Source organism: Chamaea fasciata, unplaced genomic scaffold (genome assembly GCF_029207755.1).
Source record: "Chamaea fasciata isolate MVZ Bird 193981 ecotype frontalis unplaced genomic scaffold, bChaFas1.0.hap1 SCAF_9, whole genome shotgun sequence".
Classification (NCBI taxonomy): domain Eukaryota; kingdom Metazoa; phylum Chordata; class Aves; order Passeriformes; family Sylviidae; genus Chamaea; species Chamaea fasciata.
In genome coordinates this window covers 5,355,647-5,371,084 of record NW_027094094.1, presented here as the reverse complement: position 1 = coordinate 5,371,084, position 15,438 = coordinate 5,355,647, and the positions used below count along the sequence as shown (strand labels likewise).

At 42.8% G+C, this 15,438-nt stretch overlaps 1 protein-coding gene across 2 annotated transcripts in view; it reads left to right on the top strand.

The window, feature by feature from the left end:
* Nucleotides 1–8,305: 8,305 nt before the first annotated feature.
* INPP5F (inositol polyphosphate-5-phosphatase F) overlaps nucleotides 8,306–15,438 on the top strand; it is a 38,339-nt gene continuing 31,206 nt past the window's right edge. Inside the window, exon 1 of one of the 2 annotated variants that reach the window (XM_066190821.1) lies at nucleotides 8,306–8,509. In XM_066190821.1, coding sequence (XP_066046918.1) covers nucleotides 8,413–8,509 — 97 coding nt within the window. In that variant the 5' untranslated portion in view covers nucleotides 8,306–8,412. The remainder of the gene's footprint in view (nucleotides 8,510–15,438) is intronic. The other variant, XM_066190820.1, reaches the window with a different exon arrangement.

The following is a 15,438-nucleotide window of genomic DNA, read 5'->3' as shown; positions in this document are numbered from 1 at the left end:
CTACACCTTGGCAGAAACTTCTGTTGCTGCTCGACAGATACATGGATGAGGCAAGAAAGACAGGGAATGGGTGAAAAGAAGGTTAAAGAATTGTGGAAATGGGCAAAGAGACTGAGATTCATAAAAATTAGGGTGCAGCAAATCCTGGTAGGTTGTGAATAGCAAGAGATCATATTACCTCGTTCCTGTCTTGCCTAACATGTTCTTAAACAACACCAGCGGTGGATAGTGCCCAGGTAATGTCACTGAGCAGTCTGTTCCCAGGCCTGTTTAGCCAAATGCTTGTTTCTAACTCATTCTTTGTTTCTCTAACTCATTCTTCCTCTGATTATGCTCAGTACTTGTGTTTTCTGGAATAAGACTTGGGATTGTTTAGCCTCAAAATGAAAAGACTCAGGGGCCAACATTTTCAGTGTGTGTAAATGCCTGATGGGAGGAAGAAAAGAAGATGGGGCTGGACTCTTCTCATGGATATCCTGTGAAGGGATGAGAGGAAACGGCTGCAAACTGAAATACAGGAAATTTCATTTAGAGTTAAGAATTTTTATTTTTCTGTGAAGGTGGTCAAACGTTGGCACAGATTGCCCAGAGTGGGAGTGGAGTCACTGTATTTGGAGATGCCCAAACCCCACTGGAGATGAACCTGGACAACCTTCTCTAGCTGATCCTGCTGTGGGCAGAGGGCTTGAACCACAGGTACCTTTCAGCCTCCACCATTCTATGGTTCAGTGACACTGGGCAAAGAAACCAGTTTTTCTTGTCCTCTTTCCAGCAATTCTTGTGTGTTTCAAGACTGTTTTCCTGTTTCAAAGAGAAACTAGTCCAAAAAAACCCTGTTAATAACAATTCAAATAATAATTCTCAGCTTCTAAAGATTACTTGATTTCCTTCGGCTTGTTTTCTATAGATAATTCTTAAAATGGTTGCATCAAACGGAATATAGAATTCCTACAGAGGTCTGATTGAGAGTAGAGTAAAAGGATTACTACATAGGTCTTATGCATAATGCTCCTGTGTGTTCATTGTAGTACAAATTGATTTATTTTTCACTTTTTTGTTACTGGTTTCTTCATCAATTTATGATCTAGGATTACCCCAGAACTCCTGATTACCCAACTGTTCCTGAGCTTGTATTTATACAGATGATTATTAATCTTGAAAATTTTTTCTCTTGCCAAGCATTTCATTCATTTCAGGTAATTTATTCAGCTTGCCACAATAACCTCATAATGGAATTCTGATACACAGAGAGGTTTCTGACCCTTCTAACCTGATGAGTTTACTAAGTACTCTCGTTATTCTGTTATTTGGGCAATTGGCAAAGGGACAGGATAGCACCAAACTAGAGTGTGAACCACTGATATCCACTCTCCAGGAGAAAATTCCCAAATATTAGGACTGTGAGGGTGCCAGAAGTGGGCCATATTTCCTTGGGTAGTTATAGGGAAATCACAAGAAACAGGATCAAAGGTCATTTTAAGTGCAGACACAACTATTGCCCAGGACTGCTAGGCTGTTGTAAGAAGAAAGGATGTTGATTCAATGTTGTGTTTATTATCTTAACTGTTCACACTTTGTTGTCTTGCAGGTACTTGAAAGTACATACTTTGACATTTTTTTTTCCTGTTCTTTCTTTTCATTCAAGAAAAGGGTCTGACTGATCTAAAATTCTGTGACTCTTCCTACTTTTCCTTTGTTACGGTCAGGATGGTGGCAGAGATTTCTCAATGTATAGGAAGTTATAACCACCAGTGGTTTTACAGACCTTGGAAAATAGTAGGAAATTAGAAACTCAAATACTTTTCCTACTTTCTGGGGCCTCATCCTCTGTCAGTTTTCGAAGATCAGCACTTACTTCTCCAAGCTGATCACGTCTCCACCTGGCCCTACCGGACTGATGACCTAGTGTAACTCCTGCAACAACAACACATGCTTGTAATTTTCCCTTAGGTAATTACTCAGGGACAGTTCTCCTACATCCTACATTTCCTCCTACATCCTCTATGATGTAAGGTGTATATGGCCTTAATAAATGCAAGGGTGCCTTGCAATTCTTCGTCTGTCTCTTCCCCCAAAGAGGCAATTGACCATTTATATGCAGTTTCTAGGATATTTCAAAATTTTGTTTAGGAATGCCTTTGGCCTTATCTCAGAAACATCATGTAAAGCTGAGTCATTTGTGTAGCTCCATCCCTGTCAAAGTGTAACAGCCCTGTGATTTATCACACATAGCCGTAGAGCCTGGGTAAAAGCCTATTACAGAAATGCAGTATATAAATTGTTCAGTTAGATAGATGTAGTAATACAATTAAAATATGAAAATGAAAAGCACATTGCCAAGTGTTTCATGTAGTTCTTATTCCACTTTGCTCCCCTCCAATCTTGCTTCTCACTGGCAGACCCCCCCCCAAATGCAGAACCTGACTGATCCAACAAAAATACAGAACTTCACCGATTTGTTTGATGTCTGACCATAGAAAAATTCTATTTTATAATTATTACCATAAAAGACAGACCTTGCTTTCATTTATCTGCATATGAATACAAATGTAAACTGTTGTCATTGCAGTTTAAAACATCTTACACATATCAATATAGTCAGGCTATAACAATTTCGCATAGTTGGGAACAAATGTTACCTTCAGTCATAAATGTAAAAGTGTGGTGCAAAGAACCTGCTGTGTGTCCAAGGACAAGGACTCACACTTTCTGATTTTCAGTCTTCTTTTTCAGTCTCATGTCTATCTTCTTTCACTAGGCTTGACAATGACCTACATAGCATTGCACAAGAAGAGCAAAGCCAGCAAGAAACACTTTTAGCCTGTATATAGCAATGATCATCTCTCCCAGTCACTCAAGTATAGAACATATAATCTCACAGGAAAATAAAGTTCTTTTAATCTTCTGGTTTAGCCCTTGAGAGTCATAAGAATTCTAATTACCGACACAGTACTTAACTGAGCATCAAGAGCTTGAGGATTGCAAGATCTGTACAGGATCTTTTCTATCCACATGCCACAGATGAAGGAAAAGCTGATAAGTATTTTTTGACCTAAACTTTTGCCTGGCAGCTAGAGATTCTGCTCTTGGGAGGAGAGGGTTGAGTGTCACTCTTTGAACTCCACGCATCCCTACTCCTCTTAAACACTGAAGTGTATCTGCAGTGTAAATGCAGCATTATGTAGAGGCTGAGGTTCTGTAAATCTGAGTTCTCCTGGACACCTGTGGGTATGTGTGTCAGTGAGGTTTTTTATGGCTCCAAATTTCTGCCAGAATGATTTCACTTAATGTTAAAAACAATCACCTCATCTGCGTGTTGGTTCATCTGTCTGAGGTACAGCAAGGCTTCCAGAAGACCACTCTTACTGTTCTATCTCATTTGGGAAAGGTGACGATCCCTGAAAAAGCTCCTTTGGATGACACTCTGAGGCTCATCTCAGGGCTCTGCTGTTCTACATGCGAGCACGTGGGTTGGGTTGCTTAAGAGCTGCAACAGAAAACAGGAGATGTACTTCAGAACTGCCTCTGACAGGCTCCAGCTGCTAAGGGGTCTGTAGGGCAAAACTAGATCTAATCTTAAATAAAGCCCCTGGAGTGTGCATAGTTCAGAAGCTGGATCCTCAGCACCAGCTGCTGAGCTCTCCAAATCCTTTCCAATTCTATAGCACTGCTTCCTACTGTGGGCACGGTTGGCATTAACGTGTCCATGCCATAGACATGATCTGATTCTGCTCAGTGTGACATTGAGTGACACTAAGGTAAGTCCTGAACCCACAGAATTAGGCTCCTTCTGCTCAGGAAAGCCAGGTAAGTTTGTTCCAGCTTCAGTTACTGTGATTTGGAGCCCAGATTCATAAAGAGCACTTAATAGGTTATTGTGCATCTGCAAATCCAGTTGACAATATGCTGCACAAATGCTAGTGGCTATCCAGTGCAGGCATGGGACAGGAATAGAAACACACAGCTGGGAAGGAGGAAAGGATTATTTAAGCTGGCTTTAGGAGCATTCAGTATTGTTGCTGAATGTCACAGCATGTGTGACCTTACTCTGCAAAGTTGCCTCTGGAACAACTTCTGGGGCGAGGAAAGGAGAGTTTGACCCCAAGTTAATTTGTTGCACATGCTCTTGCTGCAGCTGTACAAGTACATGTGCTATTTTGAAAGCATGTCATTCTCAGAATAGAGAATGGAGTCCACTAGAGTGATAGAAATATTTAGTGTTAAAACTTTATTAATAGAGTGGAGTGCTAAAGTATGTTTTCCATCACAATTCGGTAATGCTTAAATCCTGGAATGCTGAGGCCATTGGCTTCCAAGTTAATGAAAAATGCCTCATCATCTTATGTTCATCCCTTAAACATCTCGTTCTGTGATTGCCCTTGCCTTTTGTAATGGTTCTGAACCCCTGGAATCTGAGCAGACATTTCTGCCTCTGCACAGTGCGGGCCCTTGTCCAGAGCTGGAGCTCCTGGGCATGACGTGAATGTAAACAATGCATAAGGATTCAGAAATATCGGATAAATGATGAGTGCCAGGAGAACAGGGAGCAAGAGGAATGTGATTCAACCTCTCCCCCCCGCCACTTTTCCTGCATTTATTTCCATCACATATGACTGACAGATTTTTGCACTGAATAGCTAATACATTTCCTCTTCCAAGGACAGCCAAACCCAGGGAAAAGTGACAAAAAGACATGTATAACACTTCAGCACTTGGCAACTACTGCTGTTCTTCAGGTGTCGTTTGATGCTTGGCCTCCACAGTATTCACAGCACATAAAGTTAGTTATGCAAAAATGGAATATGCATATTTTGTTACTTTTGCTGTTTTACTGTCTAATCTACTGATACATCCTGAGGAAAAAGCTAGATTCAATGGATACCAGTAACGTTACAAAGATGATGATGTTTTTTGTTTCTACAATATTAAGATAGAAAAAAAAAAAACCCTAGGGAAATTAAAGCAACTTCCAAGAAAGCTAATTGCAAAATCAATTGAAATTGGCTAAATGGTATCAGAAAAAAAACCCTTTCAAAAATCTTTTTCTAAAAGACATATTCCAGTGATCCTGAAATTTTACTTTTTATCATTTCTAAAGGCAGAATTTTTCTTTTTCTAATGTGAGCTATTTTGCTCTTTAGAAAAACCTCAGCCCAAATTAAAAGCAAAGAAATGCAGGTAAGTTCTTCCAATAGGTAGTAACAACATTAACTTTTTCAGACTAAGGAAAAACAAGTAGAATCTGTTTTAAATGAGATGCAAATTTTATTACAATGGCCATGAAGAACAGCCTGCTGTTTACTTTGGAGAAATTATGAATTAAATGTGGCCTTGGTATAGTAAAAACCGTATTTTAACTGAGGAAGGCAGCCCAACAGCACGGTAAGGAATCTTTTTATGTGCACCAGCTTGGTAGTCTTCAAAGTGCAATTTGCAATTCCAGAATAAAAGAATCGTAGAAAGTCAAAACATTCTAATTTGATTTTGAAAATGGTCCCATTGATTTGCTCTTAACAGCCAGTGCAACAGAGGGAAATCAATACCTTGTCCATAAGCCATGGTGTATATTGCAGGTATTAACCACAAACACAGTGCTTTGAAGGAAGAAGGTTGTTCTTTTCATAGTGCTCACTGAAATAGAAATATTCCCATTGAAAGTCAGAGATTTTCATGGGGAACGAGGCAATACCAGAGTTCCTCTTCCTTTAGAGGTAACTACAACTGCCACAAAAAGTTACTTCAGTCAAAAGAAAGCTAAAAATAAATTCAGGCAAAAATTCTTATGCAGAACTGCTTTCCCTGGGTTTTCAGAGTTTTCATTTTCTTGCCAAAAAGCTGATGTTCATTCCAGTAGTTTTGTATTTTTCTGTTATAAAACACAACACACAACATTTACAGGCACTTCAGAAAATGTTCTAGTCCCACACACATCTTTTTTATCTGCTGTATTGCCTGTCAGGAGACCCTCTTGCGTTACTCTTGTTCTGAGAAGGTCCCTTCTCCAAGCAGACTCTTCAGTCTCTGTTTAATGCATGACAGACCCTCTCCAAAAAGCACACAAAAACCTCAAAAACATATTTCAGAAGAGGAAAGTAACCTCACTGTAAAGGAAAATGGAAGCACACGGAAGTGGATAGGGAATGCCAAGGAGGAATACAGAGACATTGCCTCGGACACACAGGGAGGAAAATAGAAAGGACAAAGCATGGCTGGATTAAAAACTAGCAAGGAGTATGAAGGGTAACAAGAAAGGTTTCTGTAGTTACTTTGGCATCAAAATAGATGAGCCAAGATTTTTCTAATGTTTCTCTGGAAGCTGCCAAGAGCTTTGAAGCCAAACAAACAAAAAAATTATTTCAGAACTTTTTAATGACCGACGTTTAGAAATAAAGTTGGTCACACTGTCTACAGTGCCATTTCCAAATCTGGTACCCTTCACCTCAGGAAGAGCGGTGTATTTGTCCAATCTCTCCAGCCAGCGGTGCTTCCAAGTGTGGAGTGTTACTAAATCACATCCCTTTCCGTCAATCAACATTTAAACTAGAAATCAAGCTGCTGGCAATCAGGTAATACTGACAGAGTGCATGACTAATTGTCAGCCTACGCATTTCCTTAACATTAGCCAGGGACAATGAATTGCAAAAATGCAAAATTAATATTTCGGCTTTTTCCCCCTATGCTAACTAAAGCTGGCAGGCTCATAAAAACTGCACCCAGCTGTGAATCTATGGAAAACACACTGAACGCGAACAGAAAACTACCCATGAGGGAAAGAAAAAGCTCTGATCAAAGTGTGGAAAAGGGCAAAACAAAAGTCTGTCCTTGAAATCCCTGCAAGCATTTTAATGGAGACCCTATGCATTGTGCTGCAACGCTGAACTATTTGGGAAACGCAAACAGAATAGAGATGATATCGCAAGTGGGAAGTATTTAGTGGATGAGGGTGTAGACTAAAGACATGGGAGCAAAAATAATGCTCTGACCCACTGGGAAGTTCAGTTCCTAGTCCCGAACCAGAGAAGTTCTGAAGTACATGCTTATCTTAAATGGTCAATTAAACCAATATAAATTATGCATCTGAAGTCATGCCTGCACTTAAATGCTTTTCTAGACTGGCTGCTCAGTATCTTCCAAAATCAAGCTCTTCCCTGGCTCTTGAATGTTCACATTTAATAATGAGGTTTCTCATTTCTTAATGTCCTTTAGTCACTCAGTGTTTTGTAGCATCACTAATACATAACAATGGAGAAAAATAGTATGAGAGAAATGGATCTTTTCAAAGAGTGGTTTGAAAGCAGTGTTTTTCTCCTACTTTAGGCGGTTTAACAATAACTGATAAATCTTTTAATTTGTGAACTGAAGAAGCCAGCAGCCCTTCACTGGGACTACTTGTGTGCAGGACAGGATGCTTTTTGTCTGCGCCCATCTCTTCCTCAGTTTCACAAGGAGTGGGACTTCAGCTTCTGTAATCAAACAAAAGTTCTGGAAGCCTGTGGACACCCCGCCAGTAAGGCTGGGAAGGGTCTGTAGAAAAGTTTGCAGGTACATTTTCCAGTGTTGCCTGCAGAAGAGACAGAGGGCATGATTTGCCCTTTCATCAGGAGGTGCCGCTTTCTGAGTAAATATTTAAAATAAAGATGAGCCCTGTGCTGTGGTCCTGCGATTTCCTTTCACCACGAGTTATACCGTGTGTCACCTTCTGAGGGCTGAGGGGGGCGGAACTGAGGGGAGAGGGGATGAGGGGAGGAGGGATGAGGGCAGAGCGGCTGAGGGGAGAGGCAGTGAAGGGAAAGGGGCTGAGGGGAGCGGGGATGAGGCGAGCGGCCTGCGGGGTACCCCACTGAGGGGAGCCGAAGTGAGGGACTGGGGGCTGAGGGAAAGGGCTGAGGGGAGCCGGGCTGAGGGCGCTGAGGGGAGCCGGGCTGAGGGGAGCCGATCTACGGGGAGGCGGGCTGAGGGGAATGGGCTGAGGAGAAGGAGCTGAGGGGAATGGGCTGAGAAGGAGCCGAGTGACCACCCACCCGGGCCCCTCGGGCAAGGTCAGGAACGCAGCCCCGCCCCTCGCAGCCCCAGACCACGCCCCCTAAGGCACCGCCCCCTCAGACCCCGCCCCCTGCGCTGCCCCTTTAACCGCGCGCGGGGCGGGGCCGGGCGCTGTCACGTGCGGCGGCGGGAGCGGAACCCGAGCTCGCGCCCGCTCCGCCCGCTCGCGCTCCGGCTCCGGGGCAGCGCCCGCGTGCGCGCCCCCGCGCGCGGCTGCTCGGGAGCGCGCGCCCCCCCTCCCGTGCCGGCCATTCCCCCTTCCGCCCCGGGGCCGCGCGCGGCGGCGGGAGCGGCGGGAGCGCCCCTTCCCTTCCTTTCCTGCCCTGTCGCCCTCCGACCCTCTCTGCCCGCGGCTCCCGGCGTGCGAGCATGGAGCTGTTCCAAGCCAAGGACCACTACATCCTGCAGAGCGGGGAGCGGGCGCTGTGGTGCAGCCGGAGGGACGGCAGCCTGCAGCTGCGAGCCGGTGAGACCCCCGCGGCCGCGCCCGCCGTTCGCGCGGGGAAGGGCGGGCTGGGACCCACCCGAGCGCCCGGGGCGGGCGGGGGGCGGCGGCGGCGCCGGGCGCGGTGTTCCCGGCGGTACCGCGGGGGGTTCGGTACCGCGGGGGGTTCGGCACCGCTGCCCGTCGCCCCGCTGTCCCCGGGGCCGCGGGTCGTCGCGCGTGTCCCGGTGTCCCGGCCGGAGCGTTGCTTTCCCTCTCCGTGCGGTGGTTTGCCCGCAAATAAAGCAGCGCTGCCCCCGCCCGGGGCTCCGCGCCCGCTGTGACCCCGATAGGTGCCGGTGTCCGGAGGCAGCCGGTCGTCCCCGGGGAGCATCGCTGGGGGCTGGTGTCAGCCTTACATAAGGGATGCTCCCGGTGCTTGGGGATTGCGTCTTTGGGCAGATGTGTCCCGTGGCCGCCTCTTCCAGAAGGAATTGAACAGGTGGCTACACTGGTGATCTGTAAGGTCCATTCCAACCCTTTGACGTTCTGTGGCTCCTAAAGTGCTTCTGAATTTTTCAGTGATTACAGGCTGTGTAAGTGACAATTACACGGAGCTCCGCCGTGTTCTAATACAAGACTGAAGGGAAGGCAGTGCGAAGAAAAATTGAGATGGAGTTGTGTAAAAGGGAATTTTGAAACAATGGTGATTATCCTACCCTACCAGAAGGTTACTCAGTGAAGGTGTCTAGAATAAAATGCCACCCGTGGAAATTACCTTGCTTTGCGTAATATGGGCTCCCTACCCATGGCAGGGGGTTGGAACAATATGATCTTTAAGGTCCCTTCCAAGCCAAACCGTTCTATTTCAAAGAATTTTCATCATTCTTTGTGATTCTAATATGTAGCTTTCATTTAAAGGACCATGCTGACCCTGCTTAGATGCTAAAGAAACTCTAAAGAGCTGGGTGTTTCACCAAACATGTGGCAGGCTGCACAGATGTTCCTTACAGCTTTCTAAAATTGGGATCTGTGTTGTGCTAAAGAAGTATGTATATGACCAGGTTGGCTGAGTACAGTTGATTTTTTTGAGCTTATGTGAAAGGCTGGACAAACTTTAAACATAAACGTCAAATACCGTTGTTATCTGTGTTTTTCCGAAGAACTGTTTTTCTTTCTGCGCTTTCTTGTGTTATGTTTTCATCCTTGAGTTGTGTCTTCTCAGCGCAGTTTGTTTGTGTCTCTCAGATAAAATTGCAATCTGTGCCGAGTTAGCATGACTAATTCTTGTCCATCAATTTCGCTAATCCAGCAATACTTTGATTTGCGAGTGATCTTACAAAATAATTGGTGTTAAGCTAGCAGACAGTACGGCCAGTCAGTGAAACGTGTGCTTTCACAGGGGGGAGAACCCCTCAGTTTTAGGTTTGTGATGGTTACAGCCATCTGCATGGGCTAAAAGCTCCTCCTTCACCCACAGGAGTTAAAACACAAACTAGTGATCTGTAGTTCTGGACATTAGTGTTTGATAACTTTAATTTTTAAAAACATCAATGCCTTGCTTTCACACAGCCACTGCTGTGTTTTATTTTTCCTTGGTGTTCCTTAACTTGGTGGAGGCTTTCCCAGTGCCCAGCAGTTTGTCTGCCTGCTGCTCCAGCAGCGTTTTGTCCTCCTGCCTCTGCATTTTCAGGCAGTTTCCATGTGATCCCTATTGTGTGTGACCTGCAGATTAACGAAAGGTAATGTGATATTGAAGTCCCCTGGCCTGCTCGAAACTCTCAATTGTTAGCAATGCTTTCCCATTTCCATGTGTTTGCAGCTTTGTTTTTCCAGCCCTGTCTGTGGATCATCTTCTTGACAGTGGACCCCAGGTCTGTGAAATGAAATACCTCAGTAGGTTGAAAGTGAGCCCAGGAAAGGAGCAGTTCTCTCGCAGGAAGTGTTTCTTGGATCAATAGCTCTCTCTTGTATTAAGACAAAACTGCATATCCTCAAGTTTGCAATTTTATTCCGTTTGACCATTTATTATTGAGGCCACTGCCCGGAAATGAGTAAATGGATTTCTGCGTGATGAGTCACTGCCATGTTAAAAGAACCAACAAAGTCATAACTTGTGTTCATTGACATGTTTAATAATCTGTCAAAAGGCTGTGATCTAGCTGTGTGTCTCTGCTTGGCTTTGGAGGCCTTGGTTTTAAAAATTCTGTCTCGCAGAGGCTGCTCTGAATTAATCTTTGGACATTCATGGGTTGAAATAGATAATACTGGTAAATCTTGCAAATCATTACTTGAGAGGGTAGTTCTGACTCTAAGAGCTGATGCTAAGCTTTAAAGTATTCTCCTCCCGCAGCGATAAAGGCATATTCAGAAGTGTACTAATGTTGAGAGCTGTGTTTCTGACCTCTTTGAATCATGGAGATAACAGCTTGAATGAAAAAAATAAGAAGGCAAATAATCTGGGTAAATATTTGCCATAAGCAAAGTCTGAGGTTGGCCCTCATTTGAAGGATGTCAGCCTGTGTTTACAAGATGTTTCTGGGTTTTTTTTTTTTTATTCTCTAAAGTGAAAGCACTAATGAGTCACCTGCAGGAAATCCATGAATCATTTTGGCATCATAGATTTTATTTTTTTTATTTTAAGAATTTGGCTGACGAGAGTCTACTTTTTTCAGTGTAGTGAAAAAACATGTGCTGTTCAACCATGCCTTAAATGCCTTACATCATGTCTTGGTCAGGATTTCACTCTTGGATTACTCTGTTTATGCTCTGTGTGGCTGCTCCTGACTGGTAATTCTACACAGATTACAAATATTTTTTAATTGATGATGTTTGTATAAATTGTGTGTTTAAATTTGCATATATACACATATATATATGTGTGTAAAGGATAAGAAGTGTTGAAGACACTGAATTCTCACGTTTTTAGCAGTGGAAGAAGGAGTGAGACTGTGTGAAATCTTCTATTATCATTGTGCTGGCCTTGATCATACCCCAGGCACAAATGTCAAACAAGATTAGGAACAGTTGCTACTAAAACTATTTCTCGTAATTATGTTGATTCCCACTGCTCTGGAGAAAAAAACCCTACCAAATATTTTGAGTGGTACACAGATTGGAGTTAATCTAACACAGGTTTTAGGGATGTCGTGCACAAAGGCTGAGTTGCCTCTGCCTGAAGGAGCAAGGTGGGTTAAGCTGTGTTTTACCTCTGGAAGTGTAAACTAGAGGCAGATGAGCATTTGTTTGTTTCAGACAAACACTTTAGGAATTTATTGTTTACAGTATTCATTTTCATCTGTTGAAAATGGTTGTGAGTCAGCACCTGAAGCAATGCACTTTAAATACTTTTAGCGAGGGATGTGTTACCAAACGGTATTTTCAGAGAAGCAGGGGGCACATTTCAGGTGAGGTGTCAGTCTGATAGCGTGAAATCATCTCTGAATCACAAATTTTAAGGCCATCTAATATTCCAGCTGTGTGCTTGCCTTGCAAAGGCATTGCAGGAGTCACGTAGAAATGACCTGTCAGAATTCCTGAGCTGTTCCTCATGGCTGTAGACTGGAGGAGGAGGAGGAGCAGCTCCTTTGTGGGAAGTCTGGAAGTGCTCAGGTGAAGGCCTCGAGCTAATGAATGGTGTAAGGAGCGATGCCACTGCTGCCGAAACATTTATTGCTGAGTTTAAGTCTACAGAGCAGTCCTAGACATGGCTCTGAGAGGTGACAGCCTGAGTGTGAAGTCATGCTACTGAGCTGTTTCGTACGAAATTGCCTTCCTGAATTTCAGTAGTATGTCTTGGAAACTGCCTGTCTATTCTGGGAAACGAATTCCACAGGAGGCTGGAGCTTTAGAAAAATTATCTCTGTGTTTCAAGTCACTTCATAAGAAACCTCAAGCTGTTTTTTTGACACCTTTTTAGCTGCAGTGGGTACTGCACTGCCTCTCACCCTTGCTTGCTCATTCTGTTCCCTCTTTTCCCTACTCTTTTCTTGGTTGTCAGCACCACGTCCTTGTGGCGTATGTGACAAACCAGATGTCAGAACTGATCTGCATTAGCTGCAACCCAGCGAGAACGGAGGCTGAGAAAAGCTTCAGCGCTTGGGTCCCTGTTGCTGCCTTTTCCTTCTTGTGAAAGAGAACAGAGGGGACCAGGGGAATGGGCTGGGCTGATTAAATATTGCATATATTCTATATCCTTCTCTAATTAAATATTGCGTACATTAGTCGCAGTTGTAGCTTCTGACTCTGAGGCGAGATCTTCCTATGTATCTATATATTTTCTACTTTTTATAAGTAAGATCTACTTTGTAATTCCATCCATGGTCCTTTTTATAGAGCATAGTAAACCTAAAACTGAGACTTCAGTGGGTTGATAGTGTGTTAAAGCCTAGCCTGGTGAGAATTAAATAAACCTGGAGGTGAGGTGTTTACTTTCCTGTGGAATCTTAGCAGGTGATGAGTTGAGTATGACGAGGGTGTTCCTCTCTCTTTTTGTCCCCCCTTTTCCTTCTATGAAGTGTTCTGAAAATGCCGAACTTTTCCTAACTCAGATGTGTAGATGTCTTGGAATTCCTGCCCATGCTGAAATGACCTGAGGTTTTAAATACATGAAAAACTCCTAATGCTTCATGTCTTGATATTCTGGTGTTGCTGGTTCCTTCCCCCCCCCCTTTTTTCTTTTTCTTTTTTCCTTCCCTCAGAATGAAAATTAATCTAATTTAAGTGGATTTCTGTGGCTTATGTTTTCCTGGCAGAGGTGACTCATCTTTGATCTCATGAGTTAGTATTAACTAAATATTGAGTAGGAAATTGCAGACTAGCTGCAGCTAAAACATTTAGAACAGAGGACACTGATTTCAATTAAGAAAGGTCTGCGTCTGTACTAAGGGCTTGTGGTTTTTTCATCTGAGAACCCTGTTCTTCTTGTTGGGTTGTTTCACAGTTTAATGGTGTGGGTGATATCTCAGCTGTATGTGTAAGGAAACATTAAAACTTTTGTGATTTTAACTTTTAAGCTCTGAACTGCAGGGCAGGGCAGCCACTTCTTTGATATGCTGCTTGTGTTCTTTCAAAACAACTGTTGTAGATTGGAATGGGATAGAAAACAAATTAATGGGAGTGGAATATCAAGAAGAGGAGGAATTTTTGGTTGTGTATCTAGAGGAAAGATTTGGAAATAGCGCAGAAACTGTTTTTTATTAAAGCTTGGCTTTAGTGAACAGGAATATTAATACTTAATCCTCGGTGGTATTCTCTTGCTCCAAACGTCTTCCCCAATAAAAACTGGGAGAGGGTTGTTTTCCTGAAAAGCTGAACCCAAATGAATGAAATAGCACTTGAACACGGAGGTTTTCCTTTTAAGGCAGAAATCTTACTTGAACAGAGCCCTGGAGCAGTGTTTGCTGAGTCTCTGAAAAACTGAAAGCAAGGCCCTTGAACATGCTTTGAACTGGAAAACAGAATTCTGAGCCAAATTTAAAAGAAAATGACCTTGGCCAAGAGGTGGTTGTAAGATGTAAATGGCAAATATGCTGGTCTGTCATTAATTGTTATCTTTCAGGTTTTTTTTCCTTGTCTGTTTCTCAGTTAAGGAAAAACAGCAACTTTACCACGTAGGGATGATGGTTAAGTTTTTCCTTCTATGTGCATGCCAATAACATTTAAATATTATGTTGCTGCTTGTTTTCTGAGTAGTCAAATTGTCCCCAATAGTTAAAAAAAAAAAAAAGGGGAGGAATATGGGGGGTGGGAAGTGACTTGAAATCCTGTCTGCTCCTGAAACACGTGTCCTATTTTTGCCACTTCAGGGAGTTTAGCTCCCTTATTTAGTGTTATAAATGGTTGTTTCCAATCCATAACTCTTCCTGTGCTCTGAGACTGATTAGTTGGACAATCAGAGAGGAAAGTTAATTACGGCATCAGAAGAACAGGTGACAGTGAGGGAAAACTTTACCTTGCTTAGACTTGGCTCACACTGTAATTCTCTCATGGCTCTTAAGAAGCATTAGCATAAGTCAGCTCAGTGATTAGTAAAACAAACTAATTTCCATAATTGTGAAATCCTTCTGCTCAGTAAATGTTTAAATTTTTGAGCATAGAATATCGTTCTTGTGTTCTTCTTTCAGTATAGCTGTAGCTGAGCAAACTTTTAATAGACAGTCTAAAGACTGAGTGAACATAGTGTTTAAGCTGTCAGTTTTGTAAGTAGGTTTGTATAAAATCTTTCCCCTGCCTGATTGATAGTTTCCTTCTTACAGAGTAAATAGGATTTTAAAAAATGCAGACAACCTACTGCTTTCTTAGCTTTAAGGGTCTATCCTCAAACAACTTGAGCTTTGTTGAAATACCAGCTAAAAGTGGGAACGAATGTGTGTTGGTGTGGAATAATATTAATTAGTGCAGAGTTGTTGCTTTTGGAAGGATAAAAGATATTTTTTTCCTTTTCTCTTTTACTTCTGAGAAAATGCGTTTGCTAATGGAGTTCAGCAATGTGAAGAACAAAGAGAAGCTCTAAAGTTTAAAAAAAAAAAAAAAAAGCCAAACCAACCAACCAAAAAACCAAACCTCTGAGCTCCAGTGGCTTGGCACTTATTTGCATTTTAAGAGTCCCTGCTGTGTGGTTTTTTGTATGGTATTTACAGGTTTGTGGAAGGGATGTGAGGAGCTGATTCTTGTTTCAAATGGTTGAAATGCACATTTGTGGCATATATTTGGCCACCTACATCAGTGGTGTCTAAAGTGGGGTGCACACACCTTGTGGGTGCTCAAGGCACTTCCTTGGACCTGTTGAATAAAATATTTTGTACCATTAATTAAGATAAATGCTGTTTGAAAATAGTGTCTATTCATCCATTAAAAACCTCTTATCTTTGGTATGTTTTATAATGCATGCAGTATAAATTATTTACGTGTTCTGCTGGACTAATAAATAAACATACCTCTTTGGGCTGTGTGCTGATTTTGCTTTTCTT